General features: G+C 44.4%; 1 protein-coding gene across 1 annotated transcript in view; it reads left to right on the plus strand.

Annotated features, from left to right (window-relative positions):
* Positions 1–25123, plus strand: part of LOC147718371 (phosphatidylinositol 3,4,5-trisphosphate 5-phosphatase 2-like) — a 447492-nt gene that overhangs the window by 222780 nt on the left and 199589 nt on the right. Inside the window, exons 15-20 of the mRNA XM_086918327.1 lie at positions 228–366; positions 10799–10898; positions 14772–14860; positions 20542–20623; positions 20912–21001; positions 24073–24189. Coding sequence (XP_086774453.1) covers positions 228–366; positions 10799–10898; positions 14772–14860; positions 20542–20623; positions 20912–21001; positions 24073–24189 — 617 coding nt within the window. The remainder of the gene's footprint in view (positions 1–227; positions 367–10798; positions 10899–14771; positions 14861–20541; positions 20624–20911; positions 21002–24072; positions 24190–25123) is intronic.

Raw genomic sequence — 25123 nt, forward strand, 5'->3', positions numbered from 1 at the left:
GAGGAGATAGAATATGCTCAATCCAAAAGCAGTTAAGCTGGATTCGTTATAATGTCTCTCTTTGATTGCGATGAAGCGATGTGAGAATATGGAATGGGATGGGTAGCAGCATTTATGAGAGGCGTAATGCATGATGCTAAATACACAAATTCATTGAAGCATCAGGTATTGGTAGTAGTATATCCTGACGGCTGCTCTTCATTTGTCAATATATTTGTCTGTTTCAGGCGGAATCAGAATTACCTGGACATCCTGCGCTCCCTTGCCATCGGAGACCGGAAGCTGAGTGTCTTCGACGTCTCCCTGAGGTTCAACCACCTCTTCTGGTTTGGAGACCTGAACTACCGCCTGGACATGGAGGTGCAGGTACCTGTGACGGGGGCTCCATCATCTCACGATGGAGCGAAGGGCTGGCAATGAAGACCATCCAGGGCGAAGGAAGATGTCTCATTTCCTTTTTTATATTTTCATCAGGGTTTGGTCCTTTCAGTCATGGTGATAAGGTTATGTATACATATTTCTCAGTATCTGTAGGCTAGGAAACAAAACATTATAACTGCTTACTAACACAATTGTTTAATAAACCTATAAATAATCAGACAAATTAAAAAGAGATGCATTTTATCATTCTACAAAGAAATGTGTTCTGGATTGAAAGCATGTAAGACCCTTTTCGGTGGAGGGGGTGGGAGTTCAGGGCAGGTAAGGACTGCTGAACATCAAACGTCCTTGAGGTTCTTTGCTTCTCAAGTCTTGTTGCACGTCCTGCTATGGCTCTCCAAACTGTACACCCTTTGTGCACTTATAGGGTTTCAAGCATGAGCAGCAAAGACTTCTCAAGGAGAGAGTTTGGGGAGCAGTCACTCAGAACTCAATAATCACTCAACAGACACAAAAACATTCTGCTTGGTCCAGTGCTTATCTTAGAAAAAAATAAGTATTTAGTACCACAGCAAAATGAGATGTTACACACAGTAATGGCTACAAGGTTCTACAATGCTACAGACAAGTATCAACGCTTAAGGGCCCCACTCTCTCCACAGTGTCTTGATTCAATTGTGTCAGTTCTCGTCCAGCTACATCAGTCTTGCACGGTGACTGCAGCTCCCACCCTTCTCCAATAACCTAACAATAGCAGGAGGTTCATGGCCAGAATCCACTCAAAGATGAGTATTATAGGAACAATCTCCCAGTGCAGGAACTCGCAGGACAGTTCTTTTTTGTATCTTGTTATCGAGTTTGGTTCAGCATTTGTTGTGTTTTTTAATGAAGTCTTAATGCAAGGCTCTGTATCTGCCAAAGACTTGTGTGTTACCTGTCCATGTAAATTAGTGTCAGTGTTGTAAGGGTAGAATTGCACCTTTTGTGGTCACACAGGTGGCGTCTCCATCAGCAGGAGCAGGGTTGCGTGGAATTTCTGCCTCATGGAATAGGTTGCTGAATAAAACAGTGCAGTGGGCCAGGCTCAGCGGTCATCGCCTTTGGCAGCTGCAGTCTCCGTGCCATTGGGAGACCTTCAGTTATGATGGTGATAACGTCTTGGGTCATCTTGGTTGGCGGCGACAGAACAGGTCCTGTGAAACACTGCAAAGTAGCCTCATGGCACACTGTAATATTGGGAGTATTGCCACTTGTTCGCCACATGACCCATGCATGGAGCCCGGATGACCCCGCTCAGCTTGGGTCAGCACCTAGCACACTTCCGAACACCTGTCAGCTCCTTCTGGGTGTTCCATGCACTGGAACCACAGCTGGACTCCTCCTGCTGGCCAGTCTGTTTTCCTGAGGGCCAGGCACTCTTCTTCCTTCTCTGAGCAGACAGGGGGGCTTCTCGGTTCCAGGCAGTCCACAGCTTCTCCAACAAGTTGCACACATTTCAGTTGATGTCCCCTCACCCCTGGGAGTCCAGGGCTGGTTGTCACAGTAGAGGCACTACCTGGGAACGGAATAGCAGCAGCTCTTCCAGTACGCTGTGAGGCCCTTCCTTCCCCCAATGCATTTTCCAAGTCGGGATATCGAAAAAAGGGTACAACGAAATGTGAGGACGCTCCACCTGGCTGAAATTAACCTTCCTATGTACCAGTCATGTAAAGATAAAAGGGGAGGCCATGCTAAGAAACCTTCTTACCTTTAAAAACAGAATCTGCTGACTCTCTCCTCTTTATCATCCATCAAATGGCAGTGCTCCAGAAGGACTAATCAACAATCCCTTGCTGAAAAATCCTCATTGAATTTCTAGGGTAGCCTTGTCTCCATCCTCCCTAACTTCAGTGTCTGTGTCTCCTCCCCTCAGCCCCAGAAATATAGGCGATACACGACCACTGTCTAGAGAAGTTGTGTCCCCTGCTCCATCTTATGCCGTATCAAACCATGGGCTATCCGACAAGGATCCCACTAGTCCAAGTCATAAATCTCTCACATGAAGTAAGTGTCCTGCTACCATCCACACTTTCCATCCATGCACTCAACATGCACATGGGCTGGCAGTGTAAGGGTCTGAGTGTTACATCTAGGTGGAACTTTACATAAGTGAGGCCAGGATGCTACACTCTTCCTGAAACAAAACAAAAAAATGTGTTCCTGTTCTATGAATTCACAAAGAAGGCTGCCATCGCAGCTCCATGCCAACAACCCAGGACATGTACCGAAGTCTAATGTCTACTCACAAGGCGGGTGCACGCCTGGTGCGCCCCTCCATGTCCGAGAACAGATTCTCAACCTTGAAATGACCATGGAAAGGTGTAGGCCTCAAAACATACACATACAAACACACATGCTACATGAACATGCTGGCTAGGCCAACAAAAGTCAGTATACCAGTTTCACATACAGGACTGAGGTACACAATCTTTTTTACCAAGCGGGTGACATTCGCATCCCAACAATGTCATAGAACGTAGGTAGGAAAATATGCCTGAAAGGTCAGAAAAGGGGCAGTTCTACAAATGTGATTTCATCCTAGACATCAGCAGTGTTTCAAAATCCCACTATGGAAAGAGAAGAAAAGCTCCCTCTGCTGTCTGTTTTTCACAATGCCATTTGTTATCAGCAACTGTATGTCACATGGTACAACAAATACGAGAGGTAAAACACAATGGACCTGATTTACAAAATCATAAAGATATATATACATATAATTTAATGTAAAAATATGTATTAAAAAAATACACACATTAAATTAACAATATCTTTCTGAAGTTTAAATAAAAAAAATACCCACCTAAAGACTAACATATTTTCAATATTGATTATTATTAAAATTGATGCATTGAATTAATGTAAGTCAATTTGTTATGTTTTGATAAAAATATTTACATTAATTTTAAAATTCAAATAGGGTCTTACAATATGTTATAATTAAAAAATGAATATATACTATTTTTAAATATTTTGTTAACATATTTTTTCATATTTTAAATTATTTCGTTTACAATTATTTCCTGTGGGGTTTTATTTTAATTCCCCCCTCCATTATTTTCTATTAGTGGGTGTTGCAGTAGCATTGGTTGGCCATTTTTTCCTTAGCATCGCAGAAAACTTACACTCAGATTTAGTGAATAGGCAAAAAGTAGTAAACTTGCTCTAAAGTACAAATTACTCAAAAGTGTAAGCTACTTTGCAAATCTAGCCAGATGAGTTTGTTTTTTGATGTAACTCTGAAAATATCGACACTAACACTGGAGAACAGTAAATTTGATCTGGGAAATGCAAACATAAATACTACAGATAGTTAATCCTTCCGTTACCCTTCAGATTGTCCAGTATCTTACTGAGAAATACAGAAGGATCGCATAGATCTTAGCTATTTAAGCACTATAGAAAGACTATGGCATGCCACCTGAACGATAGAAAAAGTTGGGAAATGGGAGCCGTGGCGGGGAAGGGAAAGGGCAGTAAGGTTGAAAAAGAGTGATACTGTTTGTGAGACATTTGAACATGTCTTCCCCTAAAGAGCTCTTTAGGGTTGTAGATTCACTTATAACCCTTCAAACCCCTGATCCTGTAGTGGCGTCCCAAGAGCTTTGTAATAACATCGCCTCTTTCTTTCAGACAAAAATATCTGACATCTACTCTGCCTTGGAGCTACAAAAATCGCTCATGAGCGGGCCCACTAGTTTAGGGCCTATGGACCCCGCCCCGGTAGAAATAACCCTCCCGGGAACCTTAGACTCCTTTCCCCCTCTCTCTGTGGACACGCTTGATAGCCTCCTTAACAAAACCAAATCAGGCTCTCCTTTGGATGTATGTCCCCTAAGGAGTCTTAAACAATGCAGGGAAACTCTCCTGCCTCCTCTGGTAGACATCATGAACAGATCCATGAGAGATGGCGTCTTTCCCATTCAATGGAAAAGAGCGGTTGTAAAACCTCTTCTAAAAAAGCCCACCCTGGATCAGTCGGTCTTAAAAAATTTCCGGCCCATTTCCCTACTCCCTGCACCAGCAAAAATGCTAGAGGTGCACCTCAATACGCACCTTGCCGCTTTCATTGAGAGCTTGGAATGTCTCGACTTCTCCCAACATGGTTTCAGGAGGGAACACAGCACTGAGTCAGCCCTCACCATAGTGTTGGATAACATACGCACACGTGTTGATGAGGGCCAGACCACCCCCCTGATCCTCCTAGATCTGACTGCGGCTTTTGATACCCTCTCTCCCTCAGTACTAATAACTCGGCTGAGGGAGATTGGGGTGCGTGGAGCAGCCTTGGATCTTCTCACGTCTTTCCTCACCCACCGAGTGCAAAGAGTGAAGCTGGGGGAGTACCTATCTCCATCCCTCCCTGTGCAATGTGGGGTCCCTCAGGGGTCGGCCCTTAGTCCGACCCTATTTAACATCTACGTGACCCCACTTGCCAGGCTTATCAGATCTTATGGGATGGAGATAGTTTCCTATGCAGACGACACCCAGATCCTGGTCTCTCTCTCCCACGTTAGCGTCCCGACTGCCTCCAATTTTAGATCCTGTATGGAGGCTGTTTGTAAATGGATGATCATAAACTCGCTCAAATTAAATGGAGAGAAGACAGAGGTGATGGTGTTCGGAGGGAAAGAGGGAGTATGGTCTTCCAGCTGGTGGCCAGACTCATTAAGAGCCTGTCCCACCCCCACCTCCTCCGCAAAAAAATCTGGGGGTTATGATAGACCCTGCCCTTGACATGATCAAGCAGGTCAGTCGAACCATCTCTACCTGCTGGGGCATTATCCATATCCTGAGAAGGATTAGGAACCACCTCTCCCCTCCGGCAAGGAAACAGCTAGCTGTTGCCCTTATCGGCTCCAGAATGGACTACTGCAATGCACTGTACGCGGGCTTGAAAAAGAGCCTACTGCAGCGCTTGCAGGTAGTCCAGAATGCCGCTGCCAGGTTCGTTCTGGATCTTCCCAGGCGCACCTCAGTCACAGCAGCTAGAAAGCTGCTACATTGGCTCCCTGTTGAAGCGCGGATCCACTTTAAGACCGTATGCTTGACATACAGGGCTTTGGCCAGAAATAGCCCCACTGGTCTAGGATCTATCCTGTCCCGCTATTCTCCCACTAGGAATCTACGGTCCTCCGGCAGACTCCTGCTATCGGCCCCCCGTTTCAGGAGAGTGAAATGGGGTGGCAGAGCCTTCTCCACCTTGGCCCCCAAGTGGTGGGATGCTCTTCCCCTGGAACTAAGATCATTACCCACCTTTCAGGCTTTTAAAAGGGCCCTGAAAACTCACCTTTTTGCGCAAGCGTACCTGTAGCGATGTAGCGTTTTCACTTTTGATCTGTTTTGTTAGGCGCCTTGATGCCTTCGGGTTACTGTTTGCGCGTTATAAATTTTATTCATTCATTCAACAAAACAGAAGTAGCATGTTGTTACAAAATCTAACAGGGTTACCAAATTCAATAGACTAGTAAGACTGGCCTCCTACATAATGTGCTAAATCATTATAAGAGGACAGGCTTGAGGAAGGATTATTTTTAAAGTATTATTGGATGTCAAGGGATGTGAGAGTGGTTAATTTGTTTGGACAGCAGCGATGGGGCAAGAAGGTTCTTTATATGGTATATCTCATTCCCTTTAATGTAACCTAGCCAGCTGCTATGTGTGCAGACAACAATGTTAATGTTAATGTTAATGTTAAGAATGATTTGTAGAGCGCACTTACACCGATTGGTTTCATGGCGCTGTAGAAAAGACATGGTGCGTGGCTCGAGAGGACCTTTAGTTGTAAGCTTGCTTATAGAGCCAGGTTTTAAGTGTCCTTCTGAATTTTATGAGGTCCGGGCAGGCTCGGATTTCGAGGGGGAGGGAGTTCCAGAGTCGAGGAGCGAGTGTGGCAAATCTGCAGCCTCCCGTAAACTTCCGTCTGAAGGAGGGGGTATGGAGAAGTGAGAGGTGGGCTGAACATAAGTTGCGGGTAGGGGTGTGCCTGACTATCAAGTTGTCTATGAATTTGGGGCACTTGCAGTGCAAATATTTAAAGATCAGGCAGCCTGTTTTGAAGGTGCAGCGTTGAAGCATGGGGAGCCAGTGTAATTTCTTAAGTAGTGGGGTAGCAGGTTGCCATCTAGTTTGGCTGAGGATCAATCTGACTGCGTAGTTCTGGGCCATCTGTAGGCGCTTCAGTAGGTAGAGAGGCATGCCAAGATATAGAGAATTGGCGTAGTCCAGATGAGATAGGACAGTGGCTATCACCACCTGGGTGAGGGTCTCTGGTGTAAGGAGGCCACAAACCTTTCTTATTTTCCTGAGTTGGAAAAAACATTTGGAGACCATGAGACCCATTTGTGATTTCAATGAGAGATCGCTGTTAAGTGGGACTCCAAGTGTTTTTGCCGATAGTGAGGGAGAAGGTGGTGAGCCCATCTCTGAAGGCCAATAATGTGTGCCCCAGTGCTTAGGACTGTCCCCTGTGAGTACCAACTCAGTCTTGCCAGGGATTAGTTTAAGATGGTTTTGGTCCATCCAAGATTGGATGAACCTCATGGTAGACTGAAAGCTTGTAATTGAGCTCTCGGTGTTATTGATCGTGAAGAGCAGTTGTAGGTCGTCTGCATAGTTGAAGACCGTCACCTTCCTATCTCTGAGGGACTGAATTAAGGGGAAGATGTAGAGGTTGAACAAGTGGGGGGACAGGGAGGAGCCCTGTGGGACACCGCGTGTGATTCTCTGTTTGGGGGCAACCAGATTGTTAAGGCGGACGGCCTGGGATCTGTTCTCCAGGAAATATCTTAGCCAGCTGGCCGCTGTGCCCTGGATGCCGGCCTGGCCCATACGGTCGATCAAGATGGTGTTATCGACCGTGTCCAACGCGGCCGAGAGGTCCAGGAGCACCAAGGCCTGGGGGAGTTATTGTCTGCGCAGTTGCGAACTGTGTCCAGTACGGTAAGTACGACAGCTTCCGTCGAGTGCGCAGGCCGGAAGCCTGCCTGACGGGGCTCGAGGTAGTTGGACTCCTCCAGAAAGTTATATAGACATCTGGCTACATGTGCCTCCATCACCATTGCTAGGAAGGGAAGTAGGGAGATGGGGCGGTCATTTAACATGCATGTAGGGTCAGCCCCTGGTTTTTTCAGGAGTGGCACTACTGTCGCTTCCTTGAATGCTGAGGGGACTTGGCCAGATGATAAGGAATAATTCAGGAGGGTAAGTGCAGGATCTGGGAGAGCGGAGAAGCAGTATTGTAGTATGTGAGGGGGGCAACTGTCTGAGGGGGCGCCAGATTTGACTTTAGCAAGGAGCTCTTGAAATGTCTCTAAGGTGATGGGGCGGAAGCTGTTGATAGTGCAGTTGTTTTTGAGGGTAGCGAGGGCGATCGTGTTGGGGAGTTTTGGAATACTGGCTTTAATGGACGAGATGTTCTCAATGAAGTAGTCATTGAGTGAGTCACAGAGGGTTTGGGTGGGGATGGTCCTGGGCGTACACTGTCTACATTGGCCAGTTTCTTAGATTTCAGCTCAGTCGAAAACCATCTCTGGGCGTCTGCACGACGTGCCAGTTTGACTTTATTAAGGGGGGCATGTGTGTCGCTTGCTGCGCGCATCCAGCCAGAGAGGTTAGCTTTATGTATGTTAATGTCAGGGTGGGGGGACGGGATAGTGTTAGTCATTGTCTGAAGAAATTCCATTTTGTCTAAAGCGTTCCATTTCCTAGCAAAGCTGCCTGCAACCGTTGTGGCTTTCTTGGTGGTTGAGTGGGCAAGTGTAAATTTAAGTAGGTAGTAGTCTGACCATAAGCAAGGAAACGTGGCAGGGGTCGTGACCAGCAAAGAGTTAGTTCAGACTTGATCTAGAATATGTCCTTTGTGGTGAGTGGGCAGGGAGACCTGCTGAGTGAAGTTAGGTTAGTGAGGAGGTCAGTGAGTTCACTAGAGTTAGGGCCTTCGAAGGGGTCATTGAACCAGTAATTGAGGTCGCCTATGAGGAGGACCCTGGCGTGGTCAATGACCAAGTTTGCAATCTGTTCACTTAAAGCGAGGGGAAAAAACGGCATGTAATTTGATGGTCTGTATATGTGCACACAGGCAATGGTGTCAAAGAGGAAGTCAAGTTTTATCACCAAGTTCTCCGAGTCCGGGAGGTTAACGCAGGTCAGGACATTTACTTTAATATTGGAGCGAATGATAGCTGCGACCCCCCCCCCCCCCCCCTCCAAGTTTGCCGGGTGAGCGATCGACGTGGAGGATGTAATAATCGGAGGGGAGTGCTGTCAGTATGTCAGGGGCAGAGTCGGGTGTCAGCCAAGTTTCGGTCAGTAAAAGAATGTCGGGTCTATCTGTGGCCAACAGAAGGAAGATGTCTAGATGATGTTTCACAAGGGAGCGGGTATTAAGGTAGGAGATGGCTAGGGGATGAGGTCTGGGCTCGGCCGGCTTGGGGGTGTTTGATCTGGGGAAGTGGGCCAGCCCCATGATTTCCGGGAAGGAAGATCACTCCGCGAGGATTCCCAGCTTATTGGCCCAGCTACAGGTGGCCTGGGGAGGGCGAGATTGACCTGTGTTATGTTTAATGAGGTCGTCAGAGGAGTAGGTAATCCGATGGGCAGCATGGCTGGCCCCTGGCCCCGTCTGGGCTCGGACGGGCGCAAACGGGCTTGCCATTGGCGCGCCTTCGGCACGCCAGCGGCACGTCCGCTGCGCGGTCTTGGAATGAGCCTCATATATACCAGATAGGCTTTGTCAGGGGGGTGTTTCTCGCTTTGCCCGGTCCGCCCTCCACTCAAACAGCCTCAGCCTCAACAAACCTTGTGTTTGAGTGCTCTGTGATATATGAATCCTAAGCTGTTGTAAGGGCATTGACATGGAGGAAACTCTTAGCAGTTGTACATAAGGGTAGGTATCTGGTCTTGGCTAGCAGGGTACGTCACAAGATAGATATTATATTGAGCTGTGTAGGCAAAGCCAGCCTACAGGTTGTAGATATTACAAAGAGGAGAAGCAAATAGAAGTGTATTCAAATATCCATTCAGAAAACATAGCTTAAGTATATCTGAATACAAAGAAGGTTAAGTTAAATAAAGTTTAACATTATTAGGAATGCCCAAGTATTTCATTAATTCATTGTTGCCAACAGTTGCCATTCAAAACTTTCATCGAGACCATGTTTCACTTTGTCCAAGCTGTAACCCCCAAAATGCTCTGTAAACAAAACAATTTGGGTCAATGTAACGTATGGAGGATGAGCAACATTGGCAACGCTGCCTCTGTGTGATATATTGTCAGTTCCCACTTGGAGCTGGCCTGTCACTTACTAGATTGCATCAACTATGAGATAGGCCTATGGAAGTTGAGTGGTTTGGGCTGGAATTATCAGAATAACTAGTTGTGTATTAACTTTGATTCCTTCAGACCTCGCTCCGCATCTTTAGGGATGCCTTTGAGGGACACTATTAAAGCATGGTGAATGATATCACTAAAACAGCAGACGCATGGGAAGGTCCAAGAAAACACAAGGTCACTGGTTTACTTTCGGGAGTGAGAAAAGGAAAACCAATCACATTTATTCTGTATGTAGGTCACCTTCAGAGGGATAACAGCTCAAAAACACACATTGACCCACCCATCTGATTTCAGTTCACTAAATGCACGCACTGATAGCAGTTTAACAATGAGATTAAGGTGTGGGTTTAGAAAGGGTTAATGCCAACATTTATGACCATGTAGGAAATGCCAGGCAGGTCATAAATTATGGTATGATATAAGCATGTTGGGTTGACAGGCTGGTTTATCTTCATTTTCTGATCATTTCATTGTCTGGTCACTAGTCCCTTGTATGCCTGTGTCTCTACTTAGCTCTGTGTCTGATGCAGAGTAGGGTGTAGTTGTGCTCTTGGTTGTTTTGTGTGGACTGTATCTTAATATTGTATATCCTATAAAAAAGGAGCGAGTACAGTTAGTTTTTTTTTTATATACATTTGTTGGTAAGTGGTACCCCTGTTTACGTTTCCAGTGCATTTGAAGCTTTCATGGTGATTCATTTTAGGTTTTTCTAGGCGTTAAGCTGTTGCCTTACTGTTTCTTTAGCAAGGGCTGAAGTGATTGTTTCCAATTGAATTTTAATAGTGCATAGTAATATCATTTGGTGGTTTCATAGAGTTATAATATTATATTACTCGTTTTTTATCATTCTTTGATAACTCCCAATATTTGACTTGTAAGGATAGTTGTCACAAGTAGCATAACAAAGAAATTAAGAAGGAAGTTATTATCTCCAGACTGCATGATGTACACTGCAGGCATTACCTCCACTCTGGGGAAGGTGGGAAGAGGGACAGCTGTCCTCCTCGAGGTAACATGCAGGTTTAGCAGCTTCTTTCCTCCTTTCAGGATGTCTTAAACCATGTGAACAAGAAGGAGTTTGACATATTGATGGCCATGGACCAGCTGAACATGGAGAGAGAGAAAAACAAAGTCTTCCTTCGATTCAGTAAGAAACAGTTGACCCTCTGTGTGACTTACATTGTCTGCAGTAACATAATTACACTCACTCGTTTGCATCTAGAGATGTAAAAATCAGAATGTGTCTGCCAGTGCACAAAAAGTGAAACACCTTTGCTACTCAATGTCTCCAACTATTGAAATGTGGAATGATTTATTTTATATGTAGATTTAAATGGCCAGAACCCATTGAGACACAGGGTTCTCCTCCAATTAGAATTCTAGATGCTCAAAGCAAAGGGTCCCCATCATAATAGTTTTGATTGTGAATGAAGGATTCCTAATCGATGGGTCCGGTTCACAGAACTAACTTAAGACAGACTCCTAAACTTACTACCGTTTTGGTATTCACAGAAGGCACTTACTCATTTTGGTATTCACAGAAGTTAGGACTCCTAACTTTAGGACTCCTAAATGCCTTCTGTGAATACCGAAAGTCTTAAAGTTAGGATTTTTCTCAGTTTAGGAGTCCTAAAGTTAGGAGTCCTAACTGTACTACTCCTAAACTGAAAAAATCATAACTTTAAGACTTTCAGTATTCACAGAAGGCATTTAGGAGTCCTAAAGTTAGGACTCCTAACTTCTGTGAATACCGAAATTATTAAGTGCCTTCTGTGAATACCAAAATTAGTAAGTGCCTTCTGTGAATACCAAAATGGTAATAAGTTTAGGATTTTGTCTTAAGTAAGTTCTGTGAATCGGGCCCGTGGTTATTTAAAATAGTGTAATGAGTTATGTCTCCCACACTTAGTTGCAAATATCCTTAGTAGAAAAAATATTTGATCAAATTAAATATATAGAAGTTATGCTTGATTTTCCCGACTGATTATTAAATTGATTCCCAGGATATTAGATTTCTCTGACAGTTAATTGAATTTTATTGGAGGTGACAAGATTCCTGAGGCAATAGAGTGCATTTTCTGAGAACATTGATTATATACTCCAATTGTAATGAATTCCACTTGAAGTACGGAACTAAGATCCTAGTAGATTCAAGAAATTTACATATGAGGAATTTCCGTTCTACCAGTGGGTTCAATAGGTGTTCGGGAGAAAAAAAATTAAGATACAAAATGTCATCACAGAAAACATATGAAAAATCTCGGACAATTAAATAGATTTTTGAGGGATCAATAATCACTAACCTAATATCTATTTGATATTGACCTTATTTTTTTGTAATCTTTTCATTAAACATGCTCAGTAATAAACATTTCGATCACGTATTTCAGTCGACTTTACAGGTGACCCGTTCCAGCATATACCATTCAGTTCAAAAGTCTACAGTATTGATATTGAACTTATTAATATCATTATTTCCAAAAAGAGCAATGGTTAATTCTCAGAATCTGGCCCTTTGCGAGCGGATTTTGGTTTGATGAATCTGGCTAAAAATGTACAAACATTAGAATACTAATTTCCTAAATTCGATTTTTCGAATTAGGAAATCAATATTCCTAATGCATGAACCTCATTGAGTTTCATTTAGGGATTCCTTGTGGGTCGCAAATTGACCTACCTCATAAATATTAATGATGCAGGTCGCCGTTTCCGACCCATTAGAAATCACAGCCAACACAGGGATGACGGCCTCCTGAGGTCAGCAGACCACCATGTCTTTGATTGCTTTTTAGGTCGAAGCCTTGCTAAAGACATCTTGGGGACATTCAGAAAGCTGACCTAGGAATGCATTCTGCCTGTTCCAATTTAGCTCACTCCACAACAATCTATCCCACTCCGATCTACCCCACACCACTCTACCGCAATCTACTCCACTCCACCCCACTCCACATAATATAACCTAATAACCCAATCCCACTCCACACTATCCTACTCCACCCCAATCTTCCCCACTCCACTCAGATCTATCCCACTCTGCTCCAATGTACCTCAGTCTACTCCACTCCACTCTGTCCCACACCAATATACCCCAATACACCCCACTCCAATGTACCCCAGTCAAACCCACTCCACTTCAGTCTACAGCCCTCCACTCAAATCTACCCAGTCCAATTTACCCCACTCCATTCCAATTTACCCCACTCCAAACTCCACTGCAATCTAGCTGACTCCTCTCCATTCTAATCTACCTGCTTCCACCACATTCTTGACCACTCCAATCTACCACCAACCACCCCACTCCTATCTACCACAATCTACCCCACTCCACTCCACTCCACCCTACCCTAATTTACCCCACTTCACTTCACTCCAATCTACACCACTCAAATCTACCTCACTTCACTTCAATCTAACCCACACCACCCCTCCACAATCTACCACTCCAATCTACTCCACTGCAATCCAACCCACTCCACTCCAATCCAACCCACTTCACTTCAATCTACCCTGCTTCACTCTTCCCTCAATATAGCCAACTCCACTCAACTACAATCTACCCTACTCCACTCTACCGAGATCTACCCCACTCCAGTCTACCTACTCAAATCCACCCAGTAGACCCCACTCCATTCAACTGTACCCAGACTACCACACCCCACTTCAATCCAATCTACTAAGTCACTTCAATCCACTCCTCCACCCCAAACTACCCTACCCAATTTGGCCCACTCCAATCTACCCTACTCTAGTTTACCCCAATCTACCCCAGTCCTATCTACCCAACTCTAACCCAGTATAGCCCACTGCAATCTACCTCACTCATCCCAATCTACCCCACACCACTCTATCCAACTCCACTCCAATCTACTCCACTCCCAGCTACCCCATTCCTATCTATCTGACTCCAATACACCCCACTCCACTCCACTCCACTCCACTCATCTCCACTCCAATCTACCCCAATATATCCTATTACACTCTACCCGATCTACCATACTCCAATCTACCCCAGTCCAATTTACCTCACTCCACTCAAATTTACTGACTCAACTCCAGTATATCCCACTCCACTCCAAGATACCCTAATCCACCCCACTCCACTCTTCCCCAATCTACTTACTTCAATCTACCCCAATATATCCCACTCCACTGTACCCCAATCAACCCTATTCCTATCTACTCCACTCCAATCTACTCCACCCTAATCTACCCAAATCGACTCCACTCCAATCTACCCCACTCCACCCCAATTTACCCCAATTCCATCTACACCACTCCAATCTACCATTTTCATCTACCTAACTCCCCCACTCTAATCTACCTCAATCCAATCTACCCCAATCTACCTGTCCCACTTCACCCCACTCCAATCTACCCCAATCCACCCCACTCCATTTCACCACATTCTACCCCCACTCCAATCTATGCCAATTTACCCCATTCTGCTCTACCCAATCTACCTCATTCCCCTCTACCTCAATTTACTCCACTCCAATCTACCCACCCCACCCCAATTCGCGACACTAACATATAGCCATGCTGAACAGCAGTCATACTGGTGTACATAATGGCTAAAACACATTCCTAAAATTAGTAGCTCTCACATAGCGCAATCTATTGGCTTTGCTAATGCTTGTTTATAAAGCAATTTTAAAAAATGCAGCCTGTTTTCCTGCTTGCTCTTAAAAAACAATATTTACATTCTCAAATGGGAAGTACCATTGGGAATGGGTTACCACCAGTTGATAATGTATTGCTGTTTTGCGAGAGGAATTTGGTCACAAACAGTAATACATACCATATTGATTCAGTATTTGGAATGGATGCCCTAAACACATCCCTTCCAAATACTGAATTACAAATGCAAATTCTAATTGGACCATTTGAGATCAGAAAAATGCTTTGTACATCTGGCCCTAAATTCTAAAAAGTTTGGCTGTACATAACCTCATATTTATTCCCAGAGTAGACAATGGAAGTTGTAGACATTGTAATGCTTGCGTATTGTGTTTTATTTCAGACGAGGAAGAGATCTCATTCCCGCCAACGTATCGCTACGAGCGAGGCACGAGGGACAGCTACAACTGCCACAAATTCAAAGGCAGCGGGGTAAGCAGTGCAGACAGATTCAAGCCTGTGTTACTGAGTATGACAAGACTGCGTGTTTTGTGGCCCCTGACCTTTCACCTTTCAGGAACCAAGTACACAAAGACAATGTGTTAAACCCACACTAGCTTCTGATGAAGATTCAGAAATATAGGAATGGAAAATGAAAGAGTGTCGTAGACCCATAGAGTGGAAATGCAGATATAATCATGGAACTCCAGTCGAGATCACTCTGCCCGTTTCTTGCATGCAAGTGATATGCAGGCTCCAGGCAATATTCAACCCTACTACACACTAGGGGCTACATGTATGACTGGCAGGTTTTGCGACTTGCAAATTGCAATGTTTAGCAACTTGCAATTTGCGAGTCGCAAAACCTGATGTACAACAGTTTCTCAGACACTGTTTGCAATTCCTAAATGGGTTGAGAGACCCACCTCATTAATATTCATGACATATTAGGAATAGCCGGCCCTCAAAGAGATGGTGGTCTGCTGGGTTCAGCAGACCACTATGTCTGTGACTACTTTTTAGAAAAACAGGATGCATTTAAAAAATAAAAATGAAACGTTTCAGTTTCATTTTTTAAGACCAAGCAGTAGTTCGTGGGACCCACTGCCTTCTCCTAAAAAACATTTCCGCTGCCAATCACAAACTGGACCCCTTTTTTGTTTGCTACTCGCTTATCAACAGTTTAAAATTGGTGGAAAATGCGATTGTTTTGCGACCCCACTTGCAGTCCCAAACAATCTTACATTCGTCTGCGTCTCGCTATTAGGAAGGGAGGCCCTTGGCACGCCCCTTCCTGATAGAGGCTTACAAAACCTATTTTGAGAGTCGGTAACAGGTTACCAACCTGCAAAATAGGTTTGATACATGCTACAATCCTTTACATTGGTTGCACACGGGCTGATTTCCCTTTTGCAAGCGCTAAAAACAGTCACTCATCCTGCCCACAAGGAGGTGGGAGGAATGCTTGCAAATAGTCTCACCACTGGCAATCGCTTGGGCATTGATATTACACCGTTGATGATCAAGGGTACGCCCAAACGTGGGTCCCTTCATCAGTGTGCCATAGGATGCACACTACACCTCACTGACGAGGCCTAACAAGGCTGAAACTGGTCTGAGGCTACAGGTGATCCCTTATAGCGGTGATGAACAGTTCTCATGAGCAACAGGGTCTGTACTGATTTGCATAATGTGGGCATTTGTGTAGCGTGATTCAGTGGACGAGAAACGATGGATTGGAATGATACCCCGAGTGATTGGCAGTTGTTAAACTTTTTTGAAGCACTCCTCCCATCACCTTTGGGGATATTAATATCCAGCTGTACACATGGTCACTCAGCACTAATATTCCTATTTTTCAGTTCATTACTTTTTTGTGTCCCGTGTTATTACACAATAAATGACTCAAGTGCTACTGAGGAAGTATGAGACCATAACATTCTGGTATAATGTCTGGATGCACCAAGAGATCATGATTTATCATGCTATGTGGGAAACCATCATTAAATGTCCAAACTCAAACTATGCCAAGTACCTCAAAATGTCATTGGAATCAAGGAATCTGGCTGGACTCTGGGAAACCAAGCTACAAGTACCTTTATTCAAACAGGTAGTCAGAAAGGCAGCCATCAAACACTCATTGTTGGATGACAAAATAACTTTCAGTCTCCGGTCACTTGCCTGGATGACTATCCAATCGTACAAAAAACTAGTGCCGGCGCACTTCCTGGACCTGACTTTTTCGCCTTATATCAAACATAAATATCTTAAAATAAGGTTGGGTAGTTTGCCAACCAACACTGAGCATCCTAAGTGGAAGTCCCAAGAAAGTGAAGGGTGCGGGCTATGCGGTGCAGCAAGACAAGACTTCATCCACCTGATGTGCATCGGCCCGGCTCTCATACAGGAACGTCGAAATTGGTTGAAAGCCAAGTTCAAGCAGTTTGGAATACGTACCTGTAGGTCTGCGATTATACAAACATTATGTACCACAGACCCACAATTCATTTGTAGATCAATCAAATGTATTGAATATTTTGAGAAAAAGCAAAGAACATTGGCAAAATCTTGAACTTGGAAATTGGTATTCTTTACCCCAGAAAGACACTTGTTTTTACCTCCAATTTTAAATTTTAATATTCTCACATTAGTGTAAATTTTCAGTGTGTTTTTAGCGTACTATCATATCTGTATCTTTGTAATGGTTTTAATTAACTATACAATAAAGTTTTTCATTAAAAAAAAAGACTCTTTTGGTGCACTACAAGGGGAATCTTGAGAGATGTATTCGGACCGGTCTTGTGATACCTGACTGATATGTGTGTCTCTGCACAAACCGCCCCAGTTTTTCACATTTCCTTATTTCCCTGTTGACTACTCTACTGCTCTAACCACTTATTCTTGCGGGGTGCTTCGACGAATGGGTAACGATTGGCACCACCGCATGGCAGCCACATGCAGAAGAGGTCAGGCTCCTGGCTGAAGAGTTGTTACTCTGTTTCAGAAATTATTAAGTATTCCAGGAGTAGTCAAGGAAGGGAAGTATAATCTTAGATTTCTTGGAGTATTCGGTGTGTAAAAATGTTTGGCTGTGGAACTGTACTGCGTGGACCAGTCTGTGTGCATTATTGGAACGCAAATATGGATTTCCCCGTTGAACCTTTCTTTTGGTTCTCAATGGGGCAGATACTTTTCTGGGTGGATGACTCTCTTCCCCATAATCACCCATCAGTTTTGGGGGATACCCTCTTCGTTCCCTCCTTGAAGCCACGTCTGTCCTTGCGGGTGTAGATCTGCTGCGTTTGCAGGTTGGAAGCCCCTGCATGTTGTTGGTGAAGGTGTCCACCCTGAATCCTGCCTCTAACACATTAGCACTATTAACACCAACAGTCTGTGTAAATGTGCACCATTCTCTGATTCAGAAATGTGATCTGACACTTGCAAATGTGCTTGTGTGCACCCAAGTAAATTTAAAAACAAACAGAAGTGTGGCTCACTGGTTAGAGGAGGCAGACCCTGATGCAGAGGTCAGACCCGGGACCAGGGTTCAATTCCCGACACGGCAGGGTCTTGAGCTCCAAATGTCCACGGGCTCGATAATTCTCACCTCGGTGCCTACTCGAATCATGGGTTCACACTCTGCAACTATGGGCAATAGCTTGCTTAATCTCCACTACGGCCCCACCGTGATGGGATGCCTGGTCTTCATCTAGGGGATGCCCAGTAGGGGTTATCTCGCAGGGAAAGCCAGGACGGGTTCCCAAAGCAAGCACAAAGAGACCTGTCGGTGATTTGGCGGATCACTGAAATAATATCTACTACCAAAATATCGAGTTCCCAAAATATCGATGACAAAATATCGAGGGACATAATATCGACTTTCTATCTTCACTAAGGTAAGTACAAAAATATTGACTTTAAAATATCGAGTGTTAAAAATATAGACTGTCAAAATATCGATTTTTTTATGTCTTTAAAATAAGTTAAAACTATTATAATATTACATATATTTAATATAAACATTGTTAAAATTATTAAATAAATGTAACATTATTACATAATTAATGTAAATTTAAAAATTAATAATAATAATACATATATATATAAATACATGTTATTAATAAAACATATAGAATATATTTACCGTGGCATAGCAAAAGGTTTAAATTTAATGTAGCCACTCCAGTGGGTGCTACATTACAGAGATCGTTGGATAGCGTAGGGGTAAAAATTACTATTCCCACTCCAGTGGGTGCTACAGTAGAGAAAGCGTACGCCTGTACCCCAAAAACCCAAAACTGACCCTGAACCCTAAAAATATCCCTGTACCCCAAAAACCCAAAACTGACCCTGAACCCTAAAAATAACCCTTTACCAAAAAACCCAAAACTGACCCTGAACCCTAAAAATACCCCTTTACCCAAAAACTGAAAACTGACCCTAAACCCTAAAAATACCCCTTTACCCAAAAACTGAAAACTGACCCTGAACCCTAAAAATACACCTTTGCCCAAAAACTGAAAACTAACCCTGAACCCTAAAAATACCCCTTTACCCAAAAACTGAAAACTGACCCTGAACCCTAAAAATACCCCTTTACCCAAGAACTGAAAACTGACCCTGAACCCTAAAAATACCCCTTTACCCAAAAACTGAAAACTGACCCTGAACCCTATAAACACACAACCCGCTACAGAAAATAAACTAAAAAAAATAATTATTTATCAATTATTTATTTTAAATTAATTACCAATTATATTTTAATTATTTACCAATTATTATTTAATTAACAATTAGATTACATTTACATAATTAATTATTATAAATAAATTACTTCCCACCCTATTCCCCTATAAACACACAACCCGCTACAGAAAATAAATTAATAAAATTTAATTATTTATCAATTAATCATTTTTAATTAATTAACTAGTATATTTTAATTATTTACCAATTATTATTTAATTAACAATTAGATTAAATTTACATAATTAATTAATTATAATTAAATTACTTCCCACCCTATTCCCCTATAAACCCACAACCCGCTACAGATTTATATTACTCAAATATTATTAAATATTAATAACTTACCTTATTTTCGATATTTTTGTTGTCTGTATTTTTTCTAGTCTATATTATGTCTAGTCTATATTTTTGATTCGATATTTTGGCTATTCTAGTCGATATTAGTCGATATTTTTGTTGTCTATATTTTGTCTAGTCTATATTTTGTCCAGTCTATATTTTTTACTCGATATTTTGTCCAATCGATATTTTGGACTCGATATTATGTCTGTTTACCGATTTGGCGCTATATAAATTGAAATTAACATAACATAACTTCTAAATTGCCCTTTTTGATGCGTCTCATGAATAATGTCCAAACCTTTCTCCTTATGGACACTTTAACAAAAGATTTATATTGCTTAGAACTTGTCATAACAGCATCAAAGTGTTTTCCATGAACACCAGATAACATTATTCAAGGTCAGATTTTGTACTAGAAACATTTAAACACATGGGGCTGGTGCGTCACTTTTTGTGACGCACCAGTGGCCTAAAAAATACGCCTTGTTGCGCCATATTTATAAAGTGACGCATCTAGGTAGATGCGTCACTTTGTAAACCCCTGCGCCACATTATACCTGCGCCAGGTATAATGTATGCAGGGTGGGCGTATTGACGCAAGGAAGGGTCGTAAAAGTGACGCAGTGAAATCTATGAGATATCACTGCGTCACTTTTAGGACTCTGTTGCTTCAAAATCTTGCGCTTGCCTCACAGCAGGCGTAAGATTGACGCAGGCCCTTTCACATGGGGCTTGCCCCATGTGAAAGGACGCATTGCTGGAGTTGCATCACTTTTGTGACACACTCCTGTAATGCGTCACTTTTGCACTTAAAGATACGTCAGAAATACTGACATATCTGTAACTCCTTGCGACATGATGCGTCATACATTAAATATGACGCATCAGGAATGTCGCAAGGAGTGCGCACTGAGAAGTGACGCATCGCTGCTTTCACGTAGCGATGCGTCATTTCTCATAAATGAGGCCCATGGGGATTAAGTCATTTGCCCAGAATCAGAAGATGTCGAGCAAATACTGAGATAACCCAAAGACCAGTATGTACTGTACAGTGACAAGATTCTCTCCTTTGTTCCCTGCAGCTGAAGATCACCGCCCCTTCCTGGTGCGACCGCGTGCTCTGGAAGTCCCACCCAGAGACCCACATCACGTGCACCTCTTACGGTAAGCTGAGCAGAGAGCTCCCTCTGGTGGGTGAAGATGTCAACGGCAGGGGATATGCAGCAACATTGCTCTGACCATGAAGCAAATAGAAATGTGCCTTATTGAGTATTTGGCCTCACAGAAGGTAAACTGCCTGTAACCTTAAACAACCATTGGCAAATCCAAGAAAGGGAAAAAGTCTTGTAAGCATGCCCACGCTTTTTGTGATGAAGGGTTTCTTGATAATGGTGTCAAGATTTTCACATGATACCAAAGTGCATTGTCACACCTGTTTTTTGTCTTCCTCAGGCTGCACCGATGACATCATCACCAGCGACCACTCACCTGTCTTCGCCACATTCGAGGTGGGAGTGACATCTCAATTTCTGTCCAGGAAAGGTGAGTGTAGAGCCGACGTGGTGCACTGGCGGCTGTGCACCGGTGATATATGCATTTACATGTCATTTGAGATGTCATCAATGATGTGATCAGTGATGTCATTTAACATGTAAGTGCGGTCACAAGAACTGGCTGGTGGGGCCACAAATCTAGTTCGGTTGTAAACTATAACTGATGAATTTCAGAGGTTAGTTATGAACTTATTTCAACACCTATAACATCAGTTCAACCTTTGTTTTTCTCAGTAAATATATATATGTGTATGAATAAAACCAAAGGTTGAAGATAAGTCGTAGTTTGGAAAATTAATTTTATTATTTCTATACAAAAACAATGTCACCTACAGAAATCTTGGAAATTAAATAGTTATACTTATAAGTTAAAGTTACAATTTCCTCCCCACCCAAACCTTTCTATAACTTGCACACCTTTGTACAGTGTGTTGTGAACTAGCTGTGCAGAGTAAATCAAATCTGTTCCGTAGTCGTGATTACGTTGGTCATGGATGATCTGAGAAGGCATTTGGATGGTGCACATATCCCAGCGTTGATATTATTAAATCTGTCTGCGGCCTTCGATACAGTTGACCACAGGATCCTCTTGGATCGATGAGGCTGGCCGGCTTCACAGGGAATGTCTTCAGTTGGCTCCCTTCCCCTCTGTAGAATAGAACCCAGGCAGTCCACCGAAACCCTTCAGGGCTCCAGATCTTAAGATTGAGTGCACGGCTCCTCAGGGATCTGCTTTATCACCCGACCTATTCAACTGTTGTGGTGGCCATCATCGGCGCTAGACTGGGCTATGCCAATAGCAAAAGATCTAGGCCTCCCAGAAAGTGATCTTATGGGACGGCAACCGATTCAGACCGTGGCAGCCAGACCCGCCATCAGAATACCTCGAAGAACACAAATCAGTCTTTATCTGACTGTCCAGGGCAAAGGTACCTCTGGATGAATGAAGCGCTTTAGAAGTATCTTGTAACATTACAGAACAGGTTCAGGACTGCTAGTGTAGGCCTGCTGGATGTATTAAATTAAGCTCACACGCTGGGAAAAAACACTCCAAGCGCATCGGGCCAGTCATGTTTTTTGTTTTTGAAAACCATAAACCTTGCTTTGCTGGAGCATTGGCCATGGTGCCCACACAGCAGAGCTTCAGTGCCTTCAGTGCACCCACCTGCCTGGTGGAGACACTCAAAATATGGAGCTGGCAGAATGGAGCACTGCCTGGCATCCTTCAAATAAAGATCATAATCACAGTGCCTGGATACCCACACGGGTAACAAGAAGCGCTCTACAAATCTACTGTTTGATTGATTGATTGAGTGCACATAGACATTCGACAATGGGCCTATGATTGATTCAACACGCTGTGCCCACAGGCCTTGGCCGCAGTTACAGCTCTAAAGTGAAAATGAGAAGCCGTCTACAATATTCTGCCAATTCTACAAGTGCCTGGGTACCCTCTTGTGTGATGAGTGTGGTATGCAAACAAAATAAGATCACATAACACCCCTAGATCCCTGCACAGTCGGAGCCACCAGACCTGTGGGAGTCCTGGTCCTCACAGATACCCCCTGGCTGGTGCCGTCTGTCTGGTAAAGACAACTGATGATCTGTACGAGTCCCTCGTGGGCTGTGTCAGGAGCTAGAAAAGTGAAGCTTTGAACATGGTGGAATGCATGGCGGAGTGAGTGTTGGAAGGCAGGGTTATGGATTGGAACAAAAGAGGCCTGCCAGGGTGTGCTCACCTGTCTCCAAGGCCACTGGTTGGTTCTTGTTTTGAGTGATCCCTAGTATGTCCCCATTGACACCCTGTGTGATCTGAGGCAGGTGAGAGTGTCTTTAGTGCCTCAGTATGTATAGCAGTGATGGTTTAGACTTGCTCTCTCCCTGCATAGACCCCGGCTCCTGCACAGCGACCCCCGCCTGCATTGAATGTGAGCTCTGTGTGATCTGAGGCAGGGGAGAGTGTCTTTAGTGCCTCAGTATGTATAGCAGTGATGGGTTAGACTTGCTCTCTCCCTGCATAGACCCCGGCTCCTGCACAGAGACCCCCGCCTGCATTGAATGTGAGCTCTGTGTGATCTGAGGCAGGGGAGAGTGTCTTTAGTGCCTCAGTATGTATAGCAGTGATGGGTTAGACTTGCTCTCTCCCTGCATAGACCCCGGCTCCTGCACAGAGACCCCCGCCTGCATTGAATGTGAGCTCTGTGTGATCTGAGGCAGGGGAGAGTGTCTTTAGTGCCTCAGTATGTATAGCAGTGATGGGTTAGACTTGCTCTCTCCCTGCATAGACCCCGGCTCCTGCACAGAGACCCCCGCCTGCATTGAATGTGAGCTCTGTGTGATCTGAGGCAGGTGAGAGTGTCTTTAGTGCCCCAGTATGTATAGCAGTGATGGGTTAGACTTGTACTCTCCCCGCATAGACCCCGGCTCCTGCACAGCGACCCCCGCCTGCATTGAATGTGAGCTCTGTGTGATCTGAGGCAGGGGAGAGTGTCTTTAGTGCCTCAGTATGTATAGCAGTGATGGGTTAGACCTGCTCTCTCCCTGCATAGACCCCGGCTCCGGCACGGAGACCCCCCCGCCTGCATTGAGCTCTGTGTGATCTGAGGCAGGTGAGAGTGTCTCAGTGCCTCAGTATGTATAGCAGTGATGGGTTAGACCTGCTCTCTCCCTGCATAGACCCCGGCTCCGGCACGGAGACCCCCGCCTGCATTGAGCTCTGTGTGATCTGAGGCAGGTGAGAGTGTCTTTAGTGCCTCAGTATGTATAGCAGTGATGGTTTAGACTTGCTCTCTCCCTGCATAGACCCCGGCTCCTGCACAGCGACCCCCGCCTGCATTGAATGTGAGCTCTGTGTGATCTGAGGCAGGGGAGAGTGTCTTTAGTGCCTCAGTATGTATAGCAGTGATGGGTTAGACTTGCTCTCTTCCTGCGTAGACCCCGGCTCCTGCACAGAGACCCCCGCCTGCATTGAGCTCTGTGTGATCTGAGGCAGGTGAGAGTGTCTTTAGTGCCTCAGTATGTATAGCAGTGATGGGTTAGACTTGCTCTCTTCCTGCGTAGACCCCGGCTCCTGCACAGAGACCCCTGCCTGCATCGAGTTTGAGAGCATCGAAGCCATCGTGAAGACCAGCAGCCGCAACAAGTTCTTCATTGAGGTCCATTCCTACTGCTTGGAGGGTAAGAGGATGTGATGTCCAAGTGCTGCTTGTATCTGTCACTCAAAGCCCTGCCTGTGCCTGCCAGATGCACTGTCCCTGTCTGTGACCTACAGTACTGTCTGCCCTGTCAGCTGCAGCCATCTTGGTCCTGTTATTTACACTCTTCTCTGCCTGTCACACACAGCACTCTGTCCTATCACATGCAGTATGTTCTCCTGTCACCTACAATCGTCTGGGTCTCACCCCTACTATTTATGCTTGTCCCCTACATCAAGAACACTTCTGCCCAACAGTGTTTCCAAAACTGCTTTTTTCACCTTAAAACTTTTTAAGAATATCAGTCAGCTACTCCCTTTCTCCCATAAGGTGCATGCTATTATATCCCAGACATCTGTAGGACTGACATCTGTGGGACTGACATCTGTAGGGACTGACATGTGTACGACTGACATCTGTGGGACTGACATCTGTAGGACTGACATCTGTGGGACTGACATCTGTAGGGACTGACATGTGTGCGACTGACATCTGTAGGAATGACATCCGTAGGGTATACAGAAATTCCCACAGCACCGGCTAAAGTGGATTGTAAATGTGGCCGCTCGCCTACTGCTGCTCATGAAGCATGAAGAGCACATGAGCCTGCCATGGCTTGCTTCACTGGCTTCCAGTGGACAAGGTCTCTTGGAATGTCCCCAGGCAGTGCATGATATCCAGCCGGCCTCATAAAAACACACACCCTTCATGACGGCTGCAGCCAGCGTACCTCACACATCTCGCTACACAGGGGTCCCGGAAGGTGAAAAGATAATGATAGACCCTCTTTGGTCCATAGAGTGATCTTGTGGTATAGCTGAGTTGAGGTATCTCTCACCACAGAAAACCTGCCTAACCTTTATCCACCCAATAAAGAACCAGAGTTGATATGAACTTTCTCCTGATGGGCTGGTAAC

The sequence above is a fragment of the Lissotriton vulgaris genome, chromosome 4_1 (genome assembly GCF_964263255.1).
Source record: "Lissotriton vulgaris chromosome 4_1, aLisVul1.2, whole genome shotgun sequence".
NCBI lineage: Eukaryota > Metazoa > Chordata > Amphibia > Caudata > Salamandridae > Lissotriton > Lissotriton vulgaris.